The sequence below is a fragment of the Vombatus ursinus genome, unplaced genomic scaffold (assembly GCF_900497805.2).
Source record: "Vombatus ursinus unplaced genomic scaffold, bare-nosed wombat genome assembly UNPS02006874.1, whole genome shotgun sequence".
In the NCBI taxonomy this organism is placed as follows: domain Eukaryota; kingdom Metazoa; phylum Chordata; class Mammalia; order Diprotodontia; family Vombatidae; genus Vombatus; species Vombatus ursinus.
The window spans coordinates 9059086-9083071 of record NW_020946652.1 but is presented as its reverse complement, the minus strand read 5'-3'; the positions used below and the strand labels follow the sequence as shown (position 1 = coordinate 9083071).

Genomic DNA, 23986 nt, shown 5'->3' with positions numbered 1-23986 from the left:
GCGTCCTTTCTACACTGTGGTGCCCAGGACAAGGGGACTGTCACATGCCTGGTCCTGAACACCATGTGGCTCTCCCAGTGCAGCCAAAAGAGTCAACAGCGCCCACTGTGGGTTCACCCTCTGGCAGTGATTCACTCAAGCCCTCAGAGAGTTCTCATGGGAGCTGCCTCGAGTCATGTGGCCACCATTTTGTACTTGTGAAGCTGGCATTTGTCCCTATTAAGTAACATCTCATTAGACTAAGCACAATGTTCTGACCTGTAGAGATCTTTTAAAGCCCTGATTCTCTGGCCCAGTGTATGAGCTCTTCCTTCTGGCTTGCAGTCACCAGCAAACATGAGAAGCAGAGCATTAATGCCTTGAACCAAGTTATTGATGAAAATGTTAACCAGCCCAGACCTAGGCACACATCTCTGAGGCACTCCACTGGAGACCTGACCAAACTGACATTGAACCATTAATGATTACTATATGCGTCTGGCCATTCAACCAGTTCCTGGCACAACCAATTTTATCCCCACCCTGGTACATTTCTCCATCACTTCCATAACATTGGCCTGTCAGAGGTTTTTGAGGACTTTGTTAAAAATCTATGGAAATTCCATCTAGTTGTAGTAATTTCCTGAGGTACTACTCTAGCAATCCAGTCAAATGAAGATATAACATTGGCTTGACACAATCTGTCCTTGGTGAGCCATTCTGGTACCCTTGGTAACCTCTCTTTTTCCAGATGTTCATAAGCTACTCCTTTAATAATGCACCATAGAACTTTCCCAAAAATCAAAATCAAGCTGCCTGGCTGATGGTTCACAGATTTCATTCTCTTCCCTTTCTCTAAAATTGAAACAACTTTTGTCCACCACCCACCTGTGCTGTGGCCTCTCTCCTGGGCACCACAGGCTTTCAAAGGTGTCCACCGATGGGGGCTCAGCCATCAAGGTTGTCAGTTTTTTCAAAGTGGCTGAGTGCTCTCCTCCCATCCCCTTAATTAGCTTCAGTTGTAACCATGCAGTGGTCATTCTTACTCAGTTCTCTCCAGCCCAAGGACAATGTCCCTTGGCAGATGGGATACCAGATCCCTATCATGGTTCCCGAGGTAACTTTTGGCAGCATTTGGGTGCCACTGGAAATGTTACCTTCCACCTCCTATGTGGGAGGAACAACTAGGTGGAGCCACCATTCAGCACATACCATAGTAACAATATGAGTTCTGTAAGCTCTCACAAAGCAGACTAAATCAGTTGACCCCATCACACCCAGGCCTGAGTCACCCCCAGCAACTTCCTAAGGAAGCTTCCTTCCAACCAGCCCTGTGTGCAGGTAGCAATTACCATGGGCTGGAAAGTAGAAAACCAATTCATGTTGGGTTCTGGCTTGGTCCTCTCCTAGGTGGGCACTGAAGCAAATAACCCAATGTCTCCCAGCACCCATTGGCTTCCAGAGAGGCACAACCCTGCCTGCACTGTCTACTTCATGCTACTGATAAAACCAGTGAGAACATGTCTATGAAGTCTATTGGAAATTGGAAAGCTCCATCCATCAGGGGCCCTACAAATGACAGAGCACCTTAGAGACCTAAATGGAAGCCTTGGTCCAGGGCCCCAGCAGCCCAAAGCACCCACATTGCCTTTCAAGGGAGCATTTCTACTTGTTTAGTGTGGATCTCCTCCCCAGTCATCTCTCTGCTGGGCAGCTTCGAATGCTCATGAGCCCCCAGACCATGGAGCCCTGTGTAGACCAGGCCAGAGCTTCAGGGGTCTCAGACCACCTGAGCCCTACCTCATCCTTGGGGAAGAGCAGGCAGACACCCTGGGCTCCCCCTTGGCCCTGCGCGGTCCAGCACTTTTATCAATGACTTGGATAATGCTACAGATGGCATGGCTGTCATCTGTGTGGACAACAGAGATCTGAGAGGCAGGCATAGTGAGCAGGTTGGCTGACTCAGGATCCAGAAATATCCTGACAGACTAGAATGCAGGCCTGAATCAAAGGAAATGAACTTTATTGAGAATAAATGCCAAGTCATACATCTGAGCCCAAGGCAAGAGAAGACTCAGGGGTCACAAAAGGCTTATGAAGGGCTGTTCTGTGGGAGAAGGGACCTGCTTGGCCCAATTGGGTAGAACCTCAAGCGGGGGTGGGGAGGGGCTGCAAAGAGGCTGACTTAACTGCCTGTTGATTAGAACGGCCCCACGGGGGATGGGTGGGAGCCTTGGAAGAGCTCACTGGAGGGGGCTCAAGGAAAGACCTAAAGACCTGATGACTGGGACTGGGAGGCGTGCTACTGAGACAAGAACTATTTATCAGGCATGATATTTCTTTATTTATCTCATAAATATAATAATATTTTTCATATTATATATATAATCATAAGATTATCTCTTATTTATCAGCAGGAACTCTTTATCAGGCATGCATTGGACCAGGTGACCACTGAGGTCCCAGCCCTAAAAGCTGTGATTCTGTCTCCAAAAATTTAATGTCATGAATACAGGCTGGAGGGGTGTTGCCCAATAACAGTCTGCGAAAAAAGGCTGCTGGTGGATTGAAAGTCTAATGCAAATCAACCGCGTGATCTGGAAACCAAAAAGCAAGGAGATTGTGGACTGCATTGGTGTGAGCCTGGTGTCCAGAAAGAGGGAGGTGGCCATCTTGGTCTGCCCTCTCCAGAGCATTGGGCTCAGTTCTGGGTGCCACACTTGGGTGATGAGGATGGGAAGGACGGGGGAGGCACTCTGCAAGGGTCCATGGAAGAAACTTGGGGTGCTGAGCCTGGTGAAGGACAGGCTGGCTGTCTTCAAATACTTCAAGTGCTGTCATAAGCAAGAGCTGCATCTTGATCTGCTTGGCCCAGGGGTAGGAACTATGTGAAGTCACATTCCGGCTCAAAATCTCGAAGAGTTTTCTAGCAGTTGAAATTGCCCCAACCAGCCTTGGCTGTCTTGGGAGACAGGGAGCACGTGACTGCTACTACAGAGGTTCAGGGGGGTGAAGGTCCTCCTTCTCTCCTTTCCCTGCATGGGCCACATCCTCTCACCCAGGAGAGGAGTCCCTGCTGCCTCTCCAGATGTTGTTTTCCCTTTTTCTCTTAGAAACGCCTTTTCTGTCCTTCAAGAAGCATCCATCCTTCTTGCTGATGACCTGAAGAGTGCACAGTGCCTTCCAGCAGCCTCTCCTCCAAGGGAGACACTGACCTGCTCCTTACAGCCCTTTCTTTTCAGCCCCACCCCCACCTCACCTTCCTAGAGGCACAATGCCCCGGCCTCGATCATCCTGGGAGATGGTGGCCATGGCGGTGCCCGGGGCGCAGGCTCCTGAGAAGTATTTCTTTGTTTCGAGCCCCTTGCCTCTTGTGGGTTATTTGTAAGTTTCTATCAATGCCCTGGTGTGAACTGGAGCTCTCCTGTACTTATCTGCCAGAGGGTCTCAAGCAGGAATGTCACTACCAGTCGCTTCACATGTCCTCCTCTTCTCTTCTTCCCCACCAAGCCTCAGGCGCCTCCCCTCATCTTTCCACCAATGGGAAACTTCACAGTTTAACAAAGCTACTCATTCTGTTTTTGGATAGACTTTTACCAATTTATCAAGTCCCTTCTAATTCCCACCCACTTTTCTGGATTCAGCCACACAGAGGGCAGGAAGATGTCACTGTTTGTCCATTTGGTCTGAGGCCAACTTGAAAGAAGATCAAAAAGACATTTGCCCAAGTAGATCAGTAGGCAGGGCCAAGGCTTGAACCCAAGCCCTATCGGCTTGAAATGCTGTGCTCTTCTCTCAAGTCTTAATTTTACAGATGGAGAAACTGAGGCGGAAAAGTAAAGTGATTGTCCCAGAGTCATAGAGCTAAAAAGTGTAGGAAGCAGGAAGGAAAGGGAACAATAATTAAATGAAGCATATGAGCCAGGCACTGTGCTGGCTGTACCAAGAGCTTTACAAATATGGTCTTATTTGATCCCTAGGTGGCAGATGCTATTATTTATTTTACAGTTGAGGAAACTGAGTCAGGCTGAAATGAAGTAACTTCAGGGCTGTCACACTGAGGAAGGGTTCAATTTGCTCCACTTGGCAGAACTAGGTGCCATCAGTGAGAAAGGTCCTCCTTGCATCTTTCCTCCACACCTACATTGGTCCTAGCATGTGAGCATGCATCTCCCACCTATGGCCCCACTCATTCTCCTAGCAAGCTTCCAAAACAAAAGCCCCCTTCCCCTGACCTGCTGTTTGTTAGCCAAGCCAGGGGCTGCCTTTTCTTGGCGGTGCCCATGTCAGGGCTCACCACGGTGTCTGGCACGTAGGAGGTTCTCAGTCAAGAGGCTTTTCTTCATCCATCCATTTATTTGTTCATGTTGCTGACTCTGAGATTTTGTGACCACCTTTGTTCTCTGATGAGGAGTCTATCAAGGGAGGGCCTTAACACGGGAAGAAGATGGAGGCTTTTCACAAAAGGCTAGAAGGCACCTGGCAGTGATTATCTCCATCAGGGCAGTGAGGGAGAGAGAGCAGGGACAGCTGGAGGTAGGCTTAGACACACAGTGAAATGGGGCAGTCAAAGGCTCGGCCTCATGGTGCGTGGAATGGGAAGAGGGGCCCTCAGCAACAGGAACCTGGGCCAGAAGAACTGCAAGAATCAGTCTTCAGAGGATGCAAAGCCAAGCCCAGGAGAGCTCCTCAGGAAGAAAACCCCTACCCTGGGGTAGGTTTGTGCCCTGGGACAAAGCTCTGACGGCCCACTGCTAGTTACACTCTGAAGACCTGAGGGAAAGCTTAGCCCACACTCAGCCCAATCTAGCAGATGGGTCTTAGAGCCTGACCCAGTAAAGAAAGGCAAAAAATGATCCAAGTCAGCCCTGATGGAGAAATGGGTGTGCCATGATGCCCTGGTGGAGCCACCGATCAAGCCAGTCTTCATCAGACCGTGACCAGTTATCCTATAATAGGAGCTGCAGAGCTGGTCATCCCTTTTCCTGCAGGAATTTCACCCTAGGACCACATCTGAGGGTATCACGGAGAAAAAAGACCAATCTAAATAGAAATATGTACAGTATTTTAGAGGCAGCTAGGTGGTGCCATAGTGCATAGAGCAGCAGGTCTAGAGTCAGGAAGACCCAAGTTCAAATTTGACCTCACACACTTACTAGCCGTGTGACCCTAGGTAAGTCACTTATCCCTGTTTGCCTCCTATCCTCATGCGTAAAATGATCTGGAAAAGGACATGGCAGACCACTCCTGTGTCTCTGCCAGGAATACCCCAGACAGGCTTAAGAAGAGACAGACGCGACTAATATAGCAGCAGCAGTAGCAGCATCTTTGCCCGTGAGAGAAAAAAAAAAAGAAACAATTCAGTTTTATCCAAGAAGCGAATTGGGGCTGACGTGACTCTGGCATATCTTTCCCCCTTCCCCAGCATCCGCACCAGCACTTGGGAGTCCCTGAACCAAATCTCCCCCCAATAGAATATAAACTCCCTGAGGATATCCCTGTGGACATCTTTGCATCCAAAGAGCTTAGCAAATGCCTGGCACACAACTAGTGGTTAACCAAGACCTTTTCATTCATTCCTTCACAAGAACCGATGAGTATGAAGGCTCTCAATTCAGCTGAGAAGACACGGGAAGGGTATGGAGTGAGAAAAGGCAGATCAGGAAAGGTCTCTGCACTCTCAGACCATGACGGGAGCGATCGAGGCAAGAACCTGGGACAGCGCCCAGAGGAAAGGGCCTCTGGTTAAAGCCAGGACTGGCCTTTCTCTGAACAGATTGCAAAGGATCGGTGTTTATGGGCTCATAGATGGTGGTTTTCATTTGAGGTTCTGCTTTTGCTGATTAAGTTGAGAATAAACAATTTTCCAAAAAGAAAACTCCTCCATAACACCAAGGTTTTTGTTTCAGGGTAAATCAGACCATCGGTGTGTGGTAGGGACGGTTTGGCCTTGAGGCCATGGGGCAGGCACCATTTCCAAGCCTCACTGGGGTCACAGAGGCTTGGCCTGCTCACTAAACATCCTGCCCCCTGGGCTGATTCTGCCGTGGCGTCCCTCTACTCTGTCCATGCTGGGCGCCCCAAGGCGCTCCCAGGTGTGTGTGTGGGGGCACGCCTAAAGCATGGGAAGCCAGACTAACCTGCTGCCTGCTTCCCCCCCCCCCCCCCACGGCTGTAGCTCCTTCTCTACTCAGATGTCATCTGCATCCTGCGCATCCAGACACGTCCACAAAGGACCAAAAAGGCATCAGTTCAATGTTTTTTGTCTTGTTTTGGTTTGGGGGGTTTTGACAAATGTTATAAAGCTCCCTCCTGGCCTCAGTGATCCCGGCAGAGAGCCCCGCAGCTGGCGTGGTCTCAGAGCGGGGGAGCATCTCCCGCCTCAGCGCCGCCGCCGTTAATGAAGTGCTGGCCACTGGTGTAACTCCAGCAGCGCTAAGCCCTGATGAGCTGCAAACACTTTAAACAAAAGGTCTCTTAAGCATCAAAATATTGAAGCTCGTACTGTCACAAGGAACACTTGTTGCTGTGGAGAAAGCCTGCTCCCAAGCTCGAAGCCAGCTCTCCAGCGAGGCGTGGCCCCAGCTCTGAGGCACGTCACAGGCATAGGCCAGAGCCGTCCGTCTGTCCGTCCGTCCGTCTGTCCATCCCTCCCTCCTGCCCCTCCATCGGCCCCTCCATCCACCACTCCATCCGTCCGTCCGTCCGTCTGTCCGTCCCTCCCTCATCCCTCCATCTGTCACTCCATCTGTCTCTCCTTCTATCCCTCTGTCTGTTCCTCCTTCTGCACTTCCATCCATCTGTCCTTCCATAACTCCATCCTTTGCTCTTGCCATCTGGCCTGGGCACACACAGGACAGAGGGGGGAGGGAAGGTGACTGCACTTAGCCTGGAACAGAACATCCCCCCCCCCTGGGCCCCCCCGGGTGCAGGCCCCGGCATCCCTGTGCCTCTCGGCAGGTATTAACAACAATGACAGTTAGCAGGACTGGAGTCCTTTAAGACTGGCAAAGCATTCTACCTTTATCTCATGGGACCCTCATGACAATCTTTGCAGAGAGGAAATATTATTGTCCCCTCCTTACAACGGAGGAAACTGAGGCTGAGGGAGGGTCTGGAGGGTCACAGTCCAGTAAGTGCCTGAGGCAGGATTCAAACTCAGGTCTTCCTGACATCACAGTTAGCAGGTGCCTCCCCAGCTCTGGGCCAACTGCAGGAGCTCGCCAAGCCTGGGACCAGCTCCCAGCCATCACCGGACCCCCAAAACTAATGGGATCTGTGGGCGTGTAGAGGCAAGTGTGTGCCGGAGGGCTGGACCCCCATGTGGAAGTGAGCCTCCCAAATGGCTTCCCCAGACAAGCCTGCGGCTTGGACCCGCGCCCCCCATCACTCACCTCTGGCGTCAAAGAATTCATCATCTGAACTCTCCACAGCGGAACTCATGATGTCACGTACATGCCACTGGGCCCCAGCACAGGGAAGGGAGCCGGCTAGAAGTGGGAGAGGGGCGTGTCAGGCAGGACCTCTCCAAGGTCTACCTGGAGGACATCACCCCCTAAGGCCATTCTCTCATCCCTTGGCTGAGTCAGGAGGGCACAGCCAGAAATGATAACACTGGTGCTCCTCCCCTCCTCCCCCTTCTCTCTCCTCCTCCCCCCTCCTTCCTCTCCTTCCCACTCCCTCCTCCTCCTCTTCCTCCCCCATTACTTCTCCTCCACATTCACTCACACAAACTGAGGACTGCTCAAAAAGCCATATGCCAAGGTCAGTCCCACGTGACAGACAGAAATTGTGACCCAGAGAGGTGAAGAGACTTGTTCAAAGTCACAAGGGCCAGAGCAGAATTCAAACTCAGAACCTCCTCCCTCTCTGCTTCAGGACCACAGAGCTAAAGCTGGAGGGGGTGCTAGAGGGCCCTTGGAAGCTCAGAGTGGCTCCCACAGCTAGCAAGTGGCAGAACTCGGGGCTCATTCCACTGCCCCACACTGCCTCCCAGAGGCCAGACAACCCAGCAGGAGGACAAATCCGGCCTCCAACACCTCAGTTTCCTCATCTGTGGAATGGGATCCTCACAGGGTTGTGGAGATGACAGATATCACATGAGCAGCCAACCTCAGAGGCTACACCTGAGCTCTCCTCATCCCTAAGAAGCAGCAGTGTTGCCCAGTGGTTAGAGAGCCGGCTAACCCAGGCTCACATGCTACCTCACAGGCATCCCAGCTGCACCCCAGGCCACTCGCTGGGACTGCCTTAGAGGAAGGCACGCCTCATGTGGGAGGGAAGGAGGGGAGAAGGGAAGGGACCGATATTATCTCATCAGTCTGAGCCCAGAGCACAAACCACCCCCGCTCTTACATGGGGGCTCAGCTCTCTAGGCCTGGAACTGGCCTCTGTCCTGGCCATAGGAAGCACCCCCTCCCATGAGAGCATCCCAGGCAGCCTCTGCCTGGTGACCCCCGCAGGACACAGCTGGACACCGCTGGACTCCCTGGCCTTAGCCCCGTGGCCTGGGGCATCCACACTGCCACCCTCAGCATCGCACCCCACTAGCCATCATTTGGAGGAGGCAGCGATCACAAGAGGATCAGTCACTAGCCTTACCCCAGGGCCCTTTGCCCGTTGCCTCCCCATGGCACCGTGGGGCACAGAATCTCACCAGGATTGAGCACCAGGCAGGCGGGCAGGCCCACACCCCCCCCCAGGGCATCTGTGCAGCCCCTTTCTAGGCCCTGGGTGAGTAATGCCCTGTAATTATGGAGCTATTTTTAAAGTTGTGACGAATGAGGGTGAAGAGATTTCCAGGCAGCTGGTGTACCCCGGCACAATGGGATGCCACAAGTCCATCTGTCCGTCTGTCGCTCCCCTCCCTCCCTCTGGCCCCCGGAAGCCCCCCAGAGGCCATGCAGAGTTCCCAGTCCACCACCCTGCCAAAGTACCTGCCAGGCGTGCCAACAACTGGGCTGGCCACAGGGGACACAAAGACCTGACAAAGCTCCATTAGAGGTCAGTCTCACAGAAGCCAGCCCCCTGAGGCAGGCTGGCTCCATCTTTTCCTCAGTTTCCTTGTAACATTCTACTGTGTTATCATCCATTGGTGATGGATTAATTGACTAATTGCCTGGCATACACTGGTCCCTGCAAGCCTAATGAGTGGGTCTAGAGGCCTGGGTCGTCAGGAGCAATCCTGGGATTCCTCAGCCCCCACCCCATAGTCATACAAATCTCTCCACTGCCCTGTCCCAGGGTTGGGTCCCCAGCCCATCTTCCTATAGAGGCCTCACCTGAGTCACTGACAACAATGGTGCCCCCCAGAGCCAAGGACAGATCCTGGGGCACTTCACTCCAGACCTCCCCCAGCTGGTAACCCATTAGCCTTGCTTCCCCTGCTGGGCTCTCCACCCAGGATTCAGACAGCTCCGAATCTGCCTGTCCATCTGGCCTGAGAGACCAGCTTGTGGCCCAAGTGGACTCCACGTGGACGTGGAGTCCATCCACGCAGGATGGACTCCTGCGTGTCCATCGGGGGAGGCTCTGGGCGTGGTATCCCACGTCCACAGCATTCCCCTGGCCTGCGGCACCTCCTGTGGAAGGAGTGGATGCCCACTTCCTCTCCCACTTCTAATTACAACTCCTTGCCAACGATCTCTCCATCCTCACCCTCCCTTCTTGGATGTGCTCTTGGGGAGACCTCTCCTGTCTCCCAGAATGTCAGGGTGGGGACCACTTCCTGGTTGTCTGTGTTTCCACTGCCCAGTACAGTGTCTGGCACATAGTAGGAACCTGGGAGTTGTGTGCAGTGGAGAAGCCTCTGACAAGCTGGAGAGGCCCCAAAAAGGACGGGCAGGCTGGTTCAGGCCCTCTGGTCCACGAGACACGGGGAAACACGAGAGCAGACTCATAAGATGTGACTGCTGTTTTCTAAGTAAGTGAAGGGCTGTTGTGGGGGGGGCGGGGGGGTGCTTAGCCTGCCTTGCCCTGCTCAGTCCCAGAGGGCAGAACAAGGGGCAGTGGTGTAGAGGGCGGCAGAGAGGCAACCGAGATGGGGGAAGGAAAGCCCCACTGACCCCGCCCCAGAACCTTGGAGCATAGAATGGGTGGCCGGGGGGGGGGGGGGGAAGGGCGGAGCAGCCCAGCGAGGCCTGGACAGGGGCACAGGGGTGGCCTGGACTGATGCCACATTTATCACTAAGAATCTGTGATCTCATCCATCCTGATGGAAAGCCATTCCTTTGAGGAGAGCCCACTGAAATTCAGGGTCTGCTGTGCCGTAGTTCCTCAGTCCTGAGATCCCTGGCCACAAGGCCCCGGCCAAGGCTTGAGTGAAGGGGTTACTCTCCAGAGCCACTTCAAGCCCAGAAGAGAAGGCCAGGCCTTGATGCAGTCATGGTCAGGAAGAGCAATGATCCTGCATGCTGAGGAGGCTGGGGACAGCCACATGCCAACCTCAGGCTGCCCTGTGGAGGACCGGCAGCACTGGCTTCCCTGGGAGCTCGAAGGGCCTTTCCAACGCCCACCCCTCTATCTGTTCTTGTTGAAACCCTCCCCCCCCCTCCATTGCCCAGGTCCAGCACTGCCTCAGCTGGGAAGCCTCCAGGACTGTCGCAGCCAAAAGTGACCCTGGAGCTCCTCTGTCTGTCTCTCTATCTCTGTCTCTCTCATGAGGAGCCACATTCTGGCAGTTATCTGGGCATGGATATATCTAGTAAATGAGAAACTCCCAGAGGACCCCATTCCCCATCCCCCTAGCCCAGCAGCCTCCCCCAGTGAGTTCAATCAGCGTTCTAGGCATGAACCAATGAGATGATTTCCATAGGGCCGACCGTGGTCCAGAGCCCCATCTGTCCTGTGGGGCGGAGGAGTCCAAAGAAAGTAGTCTTGCTTCTCTGCCTGCCAAGCGCCAAGCTAGCTCCCACCGGGCATGCCTAGATCAAGGACTGGTACCCTCCACTCACCAAAAGAAGCGCAGACGCCCCAGCAGTCTGAGCCGCTTGCCCAAGCCAGAGCAGAAGAAATCCACAATCCAGCATGTCACTCAGTCAGCTGCCCTGCCTGCTGAAAGTAACTCGGCCATGCAGGGCCTGCCACTGGGGCCAGGAGCAGCCTGCAGCTCAGTCTGTTTGCAGAAGGAGCCTCTGTTGGCTGAATTCACTTGGGATTTCTCCAGCAACGACTCAACAAAAGGGTGGAGAGTAAAGGACTTGGGTGAAGGGAAAATGGGGGCCAAGTGCTGAGGACATACAAATCCAAGGACAGAGGTAGAGGGGGTCAAATTCGGGACCTCAAGCATCTAGATGCACGTGCCCCAAGCAAGCGTGGTCTGCACACAGGGAGGCCCATTGGACCTCACAGAGACCACAGACACTGATGGCTCTGGATGGACGAAGCAGGATCGGTTAAAGAGGGGATGGGGTGGGCATGGTAACAGTCTATTCACCATCATGTCTAGGAACCCAAGAGAGGGAGGAAGGAAGGAAACATGAAAGCTTATTTGTACAGCTAAGTAGCACAGTGGATAGAGCACCAGGCTGGGAGTCAGGAAGGCCTGGGTTCAAATGCAACCTCACACACTTACTAGCTGTGTGACCCTGGGCAAGTCACTTATCCCTGTTTGCCTCAGTTTCCTCATCTGTAACATGAGCTGGAGAAGGAAACGGCAAACCACTTCAAGAAAATCCCGAATAGGGGCACGGAGTCAGACACAATTGAAATGATTGAACATCAAAAACATTTGGGTAACAGTCAGGTGAGGGAGAGACAGAAATGATCTGGTGATCAGAGTAGACTCCAGACCACCTAAAAGGAAGGAAAAGCTAGAGCAGGAACTTAGGGGAGCCAACACAGAGGCGTGAGGTAGCAGGGCTGTGCATAGATGGTCTGTTCAGCAAGCTGAGAGAGGCCACCAAGGCAGGACAGAGAGCTGACCCACAGAATCCAACAGGCGGGGATGGCTGGAGCACCACGCCCCCTCCGACAGGACAGCCCAGTGTAAAGGGCTGCTGGGTTCAGCAAGCAGCTGTGATGGCACAAGGTCGGGGTGGGGTTCACCGCCATGCCGGAGGAGGCCATAGAAGCCAAGAGCATCTCAGGCTGCACTGAGAGAGGTCCAGCCCCTGACAAGAAGAGGGAAGGGATGGGTCCTTTGTCCTCTGCCCTGCCAGACCCCAGAGATGGAGGATCAGGCTTTTTTCTGGGCTCCGCTTTTTGGTAAGAGCATCGATGAGCCTGAGGGGGCCCAGAAGTGGATGACCAGGCTAGGAAAGGGCCCCAAGTCCATGTCATGTGGGAGACGTGAAAAGACCCCGTGTCAAAGGAGACCCTTGAGTGAGGAGGGAAGGCGTTCGGGGCATGGAGATGAGATATCAAGAGCCTGTGTGAGGAAGGAGGCTAGTTTGATTGCAGAGGAAGGAGGGAGATATAAATTTGTTATGTACCTACTGTGCACTTGGGAGCATGCTAAGCACTTTTTACAAATGTTATTTTGCTGGATCCTCATAACAATCCTAGGAGGCAGGTGCTGTTCTTATCTCTATTTTACAAATGAAAAAACGGAGGCAGACAGAGGTGTATGCCCAGGGTCACACAGCTAGTGTTTCTCTGAGGTTGGATTTGAACTCAGGTTTTCCTGACTCCAGGTCTAGAGCTTTATCTCTTGGTGGTAGCTGTGTGACTAGAAATAAGGTGGCTTATAGGCAAGGTGTTATGAATCTGGAAATGTCAAGAATTTGGCCACAAATTGGGAGCCCTGGGAGGCTGGAATGAGGAGTAAAGAATGATGATGATGTTGGGAGCCTGGGAAACTGGGAGGAGTGAAGTACCTTCAACAGTAATAGGGAAGGGAGGAAGAGGCTGATGAGCTCAGTCTAGGACATGTTATACTTAAAATGTCCATGATCCATCCAGTTTGAGACATCCAATGGGCAGCTGGAGAGATGAGAGCAGAGCTGCGGTCAAGAGAGAGGCTAAAGCTGGACAAGGAGATCTGAGAGTTATGACTGAAACCATGGGGGCCAATGAGCTCACCAAGTGAGAGAGTGTTGATCAAGAAGATGGCCCAGACTGATCCAGCCATTCTGGAGAGCAATGTGGAACTATGTACAAAGGGCTATAAAAATGTGCATACCCTTTGATCCAGCAATAGCACTTCTAGGGCTCTATCCCAAAGAGATCATACAAATGGGAAAAGGACCCACATGTAAAAAATATTTATAGCAGCTCTTTATGTGGTGGCCAAGAATTGGAAATTGAGAGGATGCCCAACAACTGGGGAATGGCTGAGCAAGTTGTGGTATATGAATGTAGTAGAATACTATGGTGCTATAGAAAATGATGAGCAAGTAGACTCCAGAAAAACCTGGAAAGACTTGTATGGACTGATGCTGAGTGAAGTGAGCAGGACCAGGAAAATGTTGTACACAGTAATAGTCACTGTGCACAATGACTTAATTTGATAGACTTAGAGCTTCTCAGCAATTCAAGGATCTAAGACAACTCTGAAAGACTCAGGATGGAAAATGCTATCCACATCCAAAGAAAGAACTATGGAGTCTGAATGCTGATTGAAGCATACCATTTCCTTTCTTTGTTGTGTGTATTTTTTTCTCATGGTTTTTCCCTTTTGTTCTGATTCTTCTTTCACAATGTGATTAATGTGGAAACATGTTTAATATGATTGTACATGTAGAGCCTATATCAGATTGCATGCGGTCTTGGGGAGACAGGAGAGGAGGGGGGAGGGAAATTTTAGAATTCAAAATCTTATAAAAGTAAATATCGAAAACTAAAAATTAATTAATTAGTTAATTTTTAAAAAAGAAGATGGCCCAGGACAGAGAGAGCCCTGGGCTATACCACACCTAGGCAGTAGCTAATGAGGAATGGCCAGAGGAGCAGGAGGAAAAGCCAAAGAGACAGGAGGGAAGGACAGCAGCCGTCAGGGTCAGATGTTGCATAGAGGTCAGGGATGATTGGGACTGAGGAATGATCAGACAGGGCAATTAAAAGTCACTGGCAAGCTTGAAAATAGACGATTCCCATCCTCCCCAAGTACCCAAAAGATTTGTGTAGATTCAATTACAAAGCACTCCAGAAAGAAATAAAGGACAGCTTAAGTCCCTGGAAGAATATTCAGTGTTCATGACTAGGCCATGCCAATATACCAAAATTAATTTACGATTTTAATGCCATACCAATCAAATTATCAAGGGGATACTTCACAAAGCTTGATGAAATAATGGAAAGGCAAACAATCTAGAATATCAAGGGAAATGATGAAAAGGAGTAAGAATGAAGAGGGAATAACACTTCCAGGTCTCAAACTAGATCATAAAGCAGAAGCCATCCATTGAGCAGATTAGACAAAGGAGGCTCAGAAATAATAGAACCCAAGATCCCAGTGTTTGATAAAGTGGGAAACATAAGTTACCTGGGGAAAACTCCTTGTTTGATTAAAAAAAAAATCTGCTGGGAAAACTGGAAAACAATCTGGCCGAAATCAGGCTCAAACCAATACCCTCCACCACACTCCACAATACAGTCTAAGTGGATACGTGATCTCAGCATTAAAGATGATACTGCTGAAAAATTAGAAGAGAAACAGATCCTGTACCTCTCACAGCTATGGGTAAGAGATGTATGTTTAACCAAACAAGAGATAGAGGCAATCATAAAAGAGAAAATTGATAACTTTGATTGCACATAACTGAAAAGCTTCTGCAGAGGCAATATTAATGCATCTACGATACAAAGGAAAGTGGTTAAAAGGGAAAAATAGTTGTATCAAATTTCTCTGATAAGGGTTTGGTATCCAATGTATGTAAACAATTAATAAATATACATAAGACTAATAGCCATTTACCAATAGATAAGTGGTCAAAAAATATGAGCAAACAGTTCTCAAAAGAAGAATTGTAAGGTATTCACAAACAACCACATTAAAAAAATTCTCTAAATCGCTAATAACAGAGAAATATGTCAAAACAACTCTGAGCTTTTACCTCACACTCCGCAAATTGGCAAAAAATGACCCAAAATGGCAACAGTTCATGTTGGAGGGGCTGTGGGAAGATAGGCACACTAATACATTGTTGGCGGAGCTGGGAAATAGAACAACCATTTTGAAAAATAATTTGGAATTATGCAAATAAAGGGACTCAAATAGCCATACCCTTTGAACCAGAAACTCTTCCACTAGGCTTCTACTCCAAGGAAACTATCAATAAGAAAAAAATTCCCGTATACTCTAAAATATTTTATTGTAGCACTTTTTGTGATAGCTAAAAGTTGGAAAGTGAATACCCATTCAATGAAGGTAATGGAATACTACTGTGCTTTAAAAAATGATTTGTGAGGTGAAGTCAGGAAGGCCTGGAAAAGTCTATGAACTGATGCAGAGCTAAGAAAACAACAGACACAATAACTACAACAATGGAAATGGAAAACGCAATACTGTAACAAGATGATAAAGCGCAAGGGGCCTCGAATGACAAGCCAGGAGAAGATGCTACCTGTACAAGTGTTCCACACTGTCCCAATGTGCTGATCACTGGAGCCGATTTTTTAGTGTCTGTCGTATGGGATGGCTTGAGGTGGGGTGAGGTACATGGGATACTCTGGTGACGCAGAAATGGAAAATATCAATAAAAGCTTATTGAATGGTGACAGAGTCAGAAGCCAGATTGGAACAGGTTCAGAAGAGAAGTGGGGCATCCAATGGAGACAGTTTGGCTATGAGAGAGAGGAGAGGAGTAGGATGATGATCTGAAGGCAAGGTGGAGCCAGCTGAAGGTTTCTGAGAATGGGGGAGATAGGGGCATGTTTGTGGGCAGCAGAAGAGGAACCGGGAGACGGGAGGAGAGGTGGTACGACAAAGGAGGAAATATGCCAGGAGATACCAGAGAGGATGGGATCAAGGGAAGTCCATCCCCTCGAGGGACTGGAGCAAAGACTGAAGGGTGGAATAAAAGAGGAAGGGAGCCCAGACGAGAGCCTCCGTTTTCTTAGCACCACAGGAGGCGAGTAGGAGCTCTGAAGAGAGGAGGGGTCCAGAACAGGACAGATAATTAAGTCCCAAGGGGCTGCTCTGCGATAGTGAGGGCCCAGGCGATATTAGAAGTGGACCCAGAGGGGCAGCTAGGTGGTGCAGTAGATAGAGCACCGGCCCTGGAGTCAGGAGGACCTGAGTTCAAATCCAGCCTCAGACACATAACACTCACTAGCTGTGTGACTCTGGGCAAGTCACTTAACCCCAATTGCCTCACCAAAAAACAAAAAGAAGAAAAAGAAGTGAACCCAGGGAGCGGGATTATGGGGCAGTCCCTCCAGGGCTTCAGTTCCTCATTTATAATATGGGGGGCAGGAGGGAGAGGGAGGGGCCAACGGCTCCAGAATCACTCAGTGGCTCCTGAGGAGGCCTGCAGGAGACAGATGGTGGGAGCAGACCAGGCTCAGGGACCTGGCCAGGGATGGGTGTGGACAGGCCCAGAGAGCAGGGGGTTCACCCACAAAAGACCCACATAATTGACCTGGCCACAGAGGGTCAAGGTTGAGAGGGAAGGAAAACAATGCCAGAGCAGGAGTGACAGCAGTGGGGCTGGGCCATCCCATTGCTAACTTTAATTTTCTACCTCCTTCTCCCTCTCCCCTCTCTTCTCCATCTCATCTCTGTCTCTGTCACTGTCTCTGTCTCTCCATCTGTGTGTGTCTCTCTCTGTCTGTCACCCTCTCTCTCTGTCTCTGTCTCTCTCTCTCACACACACACACACACACACACACACACACACACACACACACACACACCCTAGCCACCTGCAGGCTCTTGAGAAAGCCAACTTACTATCTTACTGTCCTGCCCTGTCACCAGAATATTCCTGGCCAGGCTGGACTAGTGGCTCAAGTGCAGCTTGACCACTGCCCTGTGCTCCCCCCCCACCCCAGGATGGATGACAAATCTGGTATTAGGTGATTCCTAAGGGAAGTGGAGATGGGGGCCAGGGCATACAAATGCCATTCCCTCATCATTCCTAGTCAGGGGAGAATGAGCCTGTGAACCAAGGGGACCTGGAAGGCAGGGCCCTCCACAAAGTCTCCCCTGATTAGGCCCCAGCCACTCAGGTCATCCCTTTGCTGATCACCAGCACCTTGGGCAGGCCTCCAGCCAAAATCGGGGCTCTCTCTGGGCCAGGGCTACAGGCGGGAACAGGCCAGGACAGGTGCTTGGGGTCTGAGCAGGGGAGGAAAGAGAGGGAAGGCACAGCTTTGAGTCCAGGGTCAAATCAGTCAATGGCTCTTTTGAACCCCTGGTGGGGAAGCCTGAGGAGGGGGACAAGAAGCTACAATGCCCCCCCTTCCCTCTGGCCCAGGCTATTGTGTTGGGCATCAGAATTGCAGGTAGCTGGGGGGGGAGGGGTTGAACCTTGGAGAGGTAGGAGTAGGAGGGGGAAAGAGGAGAGGGAGGAGGAACAGAAGGGAAAGGAGATGCCCATACAGGCTCAAGGTGCAGGGGGACACTGGGGACCAGGAAGGAACAAGGCCATCTGCAGAAGGCCTTCCTCCATGGGTGGCTGAGGAGCTTTGGATGGTGAGAGCCAGTATTCTGGAGGAGAGCAGAGAAGGGGGAGGTCTGCCACCAGACTGTGAGAGAGGTCGGGGCTTCCAGGAACAGGAGGCACTGGGGGATGGGTGAAGTTTGGCCAGAGGGCCTGCCCCAGGCACTGAGCACCGGTGCACATCCCTAAAGCCAGGCCCAGAGCCCTGGGCCCCCAAGTCTTGGACCAAGGCTTTCTCCCAAATCTTCAACAGTCTCAGGCCTGAAAGGATCCCTGAGCCAGTGAGATCTGGGAGCTCACTGCTGAAACCCACGGCAACCCTGTCCCAAGCAGGCAGAATAGGAAGATTCAGAATTTGCCAAGGGAGCCCCAGGGGCCATTAGTCCCTCCCTTCCATCTCCCCTCCCCCACAGGCCCAGGCCAGCATCCTCCTGAGAGCAGACCTGGCCTCCTCCTCACTCCCTGCTTGGCTCCCTACTGTCTGAAGGAAGCAGGCTAGCTCCTGCCTTCCTCTGCCTGACCTTTGAGGCCGCCCACACTGGCCCCTCATTTTCCCAGTCCAGCTTCATTTTATAACTCTTGACCAAACCTCCATTCCAAGGCAGCTGACTGTTCCCTATCCCCATTCAACCCCATTCCATCCCCCATCTGCAGGTCTTTATAGCACCGCCCTCTTGGAAGGCACCCCCGCCTCGCCAGGCTCTCTCCCTCTCCCTCGCTGCCCCCGTGCCTGCTTCTGAAGCGCCGGGAGCATTCTACCCCATCTTTGCGACTAGGGCAGGCTCCCAGATGGTGAATGAGGGAAGCCTGAAGCGCCCTCAGAAAGAACACTCAGATTCTCAAGAGGCTTAAACAGGCTCCATCCCCAGGAAACTGGTCAGAAACTGGTCAGTCCCAAACCTATGTAATAAATACTACACATTGTTTTCAAAGCTGCCCAGCTTTTCTTTGCTTCCTTGTTGGTTTTCTTTTGTTCTTTGCTGTGCACTTTTTACTCTATTTTTTCCCTCCCTCCCCTCGCCCCACCTCAAAGAAGGGTACAATTAAGTGTGGATATATATACATAGACATAGATATCTGTAAACATAGACATAGATACACACATACACTCATACACATATATGCAAGACTATACTATGCTTATTTCCTCCTATCATCTGTTTCTCTGAAGGTGGATAGAATAGTCTCTCCATGTTTGGAAAAACATGGAGAGACTATCCTATCATAAATACCAGAATTAACCTCAGAGATCCTATGAAGGAAGATGCTGTTTGAATCCAGAAAGGAATGTTGTCGTGGTGTAGGAAATGATGAGCTGGGAGATTTGGAAAAACATGGATTATATAGGTTTTCTTGAAATGGAAATTTACTGTTTTGTATTGAATCTTCTCTTATGGTCTGCTGTGTATCCCAACAATCGCCTGCCAAAGGGCCTGAGGGCAAGGGATTGGGCTGCTGCTAGCTCTGACGCCTGCACTCTGGGGGGTGTCTGCGGGCACGGGGCCCCGGAAGTCAGAGGGAAAGCAGGCTGGCCGTCGAGGCACTGACGGGGTACGTGCGCAGGTTTCAGAGGAGACTTGTCTGACGAGGCAAACAAGGGCCCGAGATGGCTCCCAGAGGAGGCGGGAGGGGAGGATCCGAACTCAGCTCTCTTCAGCGAGCCATGATTAAGCACCTGCCAGGTTGGGGGCAGGAGGCGGAGGGTGAGAAATCCCTGACGGAGCTACCTGACGGTTTATGGAGGTGACCCCTGAGAAGTACAAGGAATGGGACTGATTCCTAGGGTCCTCAGATGGAAGGCGCCTCAGGTCAGCCAGCACATCCCACCTCCCATTCTGTGGATGAGGGGAACACACAGGGAGGCTATCTACGGCGGGATTTGAACCCCGGTTCTTCTCTGTCCAGAGCCAGGCTCTTGCCTACCTCAGACCCAGGATGATGGAGGCGCCCCCATTAACTCCCAAGATCTGGGGTTGTCACCAGGAAACCCCGGCATCCCAGACCAGGCCCAGGGTTAGTTCTCTGGCCCTGCCCATCTCACACGCAGTCCTCACAACCAAGACCCTTGGAGAGAGTTGCTGTTCCCACAGACCATCACCAACCCCACCCCAAACTGAGCCACAAAGCTGCCCACTTATGGACCCCTGAGCAGCAGCTAACACATACAGAAGGAGGGGTGAGCTCAGCCCACGGGGCGGTTGGTGACAGGCCTGGTGAGCAGCCCCTCCCACAGGGAAAGCTTTCTACCTTTCCAAGCTGCCCTACCCTGAAAGGACTAGGTCATTGACCCCATTTTACAGGTAAGAAAACTGAGTCCCAGGGAAGTTCATACAGTGGCCAGGTCCCATTGCTGGCTGGTAGAGAAGCCAGTGCTAGAGCCCAGCCCTTGGTCAGTCCACACAGTTCTAGCGACAACTTCTACAAAGATTCACCGAGGCTTCCCAGACTTGCTGAGGTCCCAGTAACAGGCCCATTTACGCACCCTCATTGACTTCCTTAGTAGATAATTGGTGATTAATAGCCATGGGCATTGCCAATTAGACTCAGAGGCAGCCTTGAATTCTTGGTCCAGTAAGGAGGGACAGGGTCCTCAGCCCCAGCCCTGGCTTTGCCTGAAGCCCCCCGGCCCACCATCCTTTCCAGAGTCAAACTCCAGAGTAAGCTGTCTACACCAACCTCCTCCTCTCACTTGCCTCCTCTGGGCATCAGCCCCCCGCCATGGGAAGCACTTTCCTCAGCGACCAGCCAAGATGGTTCTTGCTTCACCCTCATCTCTCCAGCCTCTCCCCATCTGTTGCCCTCTCCCGTTTCCTCTCAGTGTCCTCTGCCTGATATTCTTCCCCTCTAGCCCCTAACCATGGGTGTCCCTGGGGCTCTCTCCTGAGCCCCCTTGCTTCTGTCGCCCCCACTCTCTCAGCGATCTCGCATCTCCCACATTCCTATCTCTGTGCCAATGACTCCAGGCCCGCAGGATCCACTGCCCATAGGCACGGAAATGCTGGACCTGGGCATCTCACACTGAACAGGTCCACAATGGAACAGTTCTCTTCCTGAGAAGCTTCAGACCTGAAGCCAGGAAGCCCTATATTTCAATCCCCTCCTATCTGCCTTCACTTCTCCCTCAGTAGCCCTGGGGCAAATCCCCAGAGGCTACCCTGGACAGCCTCCTCCCTGGACAGCCTCCTCCCTGGACAGACTCCTGAGCCTCTCCCCTGGGCACCCTCCTCCCTGTGCCCTGACCCCAGAGTCTCCTCCCTGGACAGCCTCCTGAGCCTCTCCCCTGGACAGCCTCCTCCCTGGGCCCTGCCTCCAGGGCCTCCAGCCACCAATGGGATCCTGGGAAAGGCCAAGCTCCCTGCTATGCCAGGACCAAACCTGACTGCTGTTTGTCCATCCACGCCACCATCCATGAGCCTCCTCAGGCTCCAGCCAGCTCAGCCCACATGTGACATTCTGTCATCTCCCATCTCCACTAGTTTGTACAGCTCTCGCCCAGGCTTGGACCGTCCCTTCCTCCCTGCTGCCCTATGGAACGCCCGGCCTCCTTCAAAGCCCACGTCCACTTGCCGCCTCTTGACACGCCCCACTCTCCTCAAATTACTCTGGATCTGGATCCACTTCCTTGTCCATATGCTAAGCCTCAGCCCCAGAAGAAGGTAGCTCAGGGCCTGGTACAGGTGAATAAATGCTTGTGGAAGTGAGGTTCCAGTGGGACAGAGGCAGGTCCAGAACAGACCTGGGGGAGGCCAGCCCCGCCCAGCCCAGCCCAGCTCCGCCCAGGGAGGAGCTGCATCCAGAGGCAGGTGACTCACTCACTTCCCCTTGAAAGGGGTGTGGGTCAGAAACACTCAGGGTGAAATGCTGAGAAATGCCCAGGAAGGCACCAGGGGAGGCTGCCAAGCTGCTGATTTGGAGCACCCCTGGCTATCTAGCGACTCTGGAAGACAAAGTGGGGGGAAACGTTTAGAAAAGGGTGGCTCCTCCCCCACTCCATCCTCCCCCCCCCACTCTTGGTGCCTCTGGGCAGGAGAAAGTGAGTGGGGGATGGGCCAGACTGCACCAAGCTTACACCAGCCCCTGCCCTCCCTGGACCTGAGAAGGTCAAACCAGGAGGAATTTGGGAGAACATGTGGGCCTAAGCCACTTACTTTACAGGTGGAGAAACTGAGGCTCACCAGCAGAGTCAGGATGGCAGCCTGGTGGTCCTGTTCTGTGTGCTGAGCACAGCAGTGCAGGAGATGGGGCCCGGGCAGCGGTCTCATTTCTCCTGCCCTTTTACAAAGTATTGGCCTTGATGCCAAGGAGTCCTGAGATGTGGGGGGCTTATATCTGATATCCCTGAATTTCCATATGCTTGACTTGTAATCTTCTCTATTGTGTGGTATACATCCAAGAACCCCATTCCGAGGAGGGGCCCCTGAACCTCCGCAGACTCCCAGAGGGGGCTCAGATACACAAAAGGCAGAGAACCCCTGCTTAGCCACCTTATGGGGGGCAATGGGGAAACTGAGGTTCAGGAAGGCCAAAGTCATTTGCCCAATGTCCCTCAGCTTGTAGGTGGATGAGGCAGGATCCAAACCCAGGTTTCTCTGCCTCAGGACAATGGGACCCACAGAGGAGTCTATGCCCCCACTTTCTCCACTGGCGACCTTCTCTAGGAGCCAGCTCTCTGTGAAGCCTCCAGAGGTCAACACGTCCGAAGTGATATAGTCTTTCCATATCTCTCTCTCTCTCTCTCTCTTCTCTGTCCTTCCTTCCCTGGTGTTGGGGCCAGAGAACTTATCCAGCTTGGGCCTATACTCTGAGCCCACAACCTGAGGCAGTCACCCCAGGAGAGACCAGCCATAAACTTGGCCAGGCCCAATGCCCAGGCTCCTCACACACAGTCAGACCCTTGGGATCCAGTTCCTCACCTGGATCTCAGCTGGATTTTTTAAATGCCTCATTTATGAAGGAACTAGTCCTCAGACTGCCACCTCCCTTGTCCCACAATGTTCCTACACCATCCCAGCGCTGGGGGCAGAGGGCAATGACATATCCCAGTCCTAGGTCTGTGTCCTCCTCCTCCACCATTCCGGGTACCCCCAGAATGAACTGACCTTTTCAGAGAGGGTAACAGACCCTTCTACCCCTTGTTAGGTGGACCCCGTCCCCAGTTCAGAGCCCATCATGACTATTAAAACACAACACCCTATAGTCTTCCATTTTGATGCCCAGATGGGCATCAAAGGTCCTTCTGGGAGTATCAGTTACTCTACACTAATCACCAGCAGTGGGGAGTGGCCATCAGATTGGACAAGTCTTTGGAGATTCCCCATCCCCTGCTTGATATATGCCTTGATATACACCTCTTGTACAGAGCTGCCTCAGGCCCCAGATCATAACAGGCCATCAGCCAAGCCTGCCCACCTAATCCAAGCCCAGCAGCATTCTGGGCTCTTTCCCAGCTCCAGCCCAGCCTCCAGCTCACCATCTACAAGGTCAGAGAAAGGTATTCATCATCAAATATGAATGTGCCCCATCACCCCAGTGACTGCTCACAGGCCTGTGGTGGGTCTCCAAATCAAAAGTCCTTTGTTTACCCTTTAAGGCCCTCTTCCAAAACCCAGCCCCTCCAGGCAGGACTTCCTGACTATGGATATACCCATGGAATCAACTGGCAGTCCCTCTCCTCCAGGCCCACCCTCTTAGGGGCATCTCTACTGTTCTTGGGATGCTGGGCCAAGACTCAGGTTTCCTCAACAATCTTTCTGGGTGGGCCACCTCCAGGAGCTCCCTCCAGGCAGGGGCGTGGGCTTCTCATTCTGTCATCATCCTATCTCCTCCCCAACTATACACAATGCCTAGGATGGCTCAGCCCTTAATCCATGGTCACTGCCCACTTCTGATTTGAAGACCCCATTGGGACACAGTTTCATTGTCTGTCAAACCAAAGGGTTAGACTTGACCTCTCTATGATTCTCTGATTCTATAACTTACTCTAAGCCTTCCCTGAAGCCCCTCCTTGGCAGGATGAGACCCACCTCCCCACAGTACAAAGCATCCTTCCCCACTGTGTACATTCAAAGTGTCCACTCATCTTCAGGGTCTGCATTTTCTCAAATCTCCCAATTTCATGCCCTCCACACATATCTCCTGCTGGGTCCTCAGATAAATCCTTTGGAGGAGGGGAGAGGTTTGAGGGGAAAGATCATGAGGTCTACTTTGGATTGTTGAGTTTGAGACACCTACAGGACATTCTCTGAAAAATGCCCAACAACAGTTGGTCGCTCAGGGGAGAGGGTGCGTAGATCACAGATGGGGGTGGGGGGAGGGTGTGCTGTAATCTAACCTTAGAGACTTGATCTGAAAGAGAACAGGCTTGGAGGAGAGGGGAGAAGAAGGCAAAGACCCAGAACTAAAAAAGAATAGAGTTGTGAGAAGAGAAGAGAAGAGAAGAGAAGAGAAGAGAAGAGAAGAGAAGA

At 51.9% G+C, this 23986-nt stretch overlaps 1 protein-coding gene across 1 annotated transcript in view; it reads right to left on the bottom strand.

Annotated features, from left to right (window-relative positions):
• PITPNM3 (PITPNM family member 3) overlaps positions 1–23986 on the bottom strand; it is a 96886-nt gene that overhangs the window by 69653 nt on the left and 3247 nt on the right. Inside the window, exon 2 of the mRNA XM_027848705.1 lies at positions 7374–7469. Within this exon, the coding sequence (XP_027704506.1) occupies positions 7374–7469 (96 nt within the window). The remainder of the gene's footprint in view (positions 1–7373; positions 7470–23986) is intronic.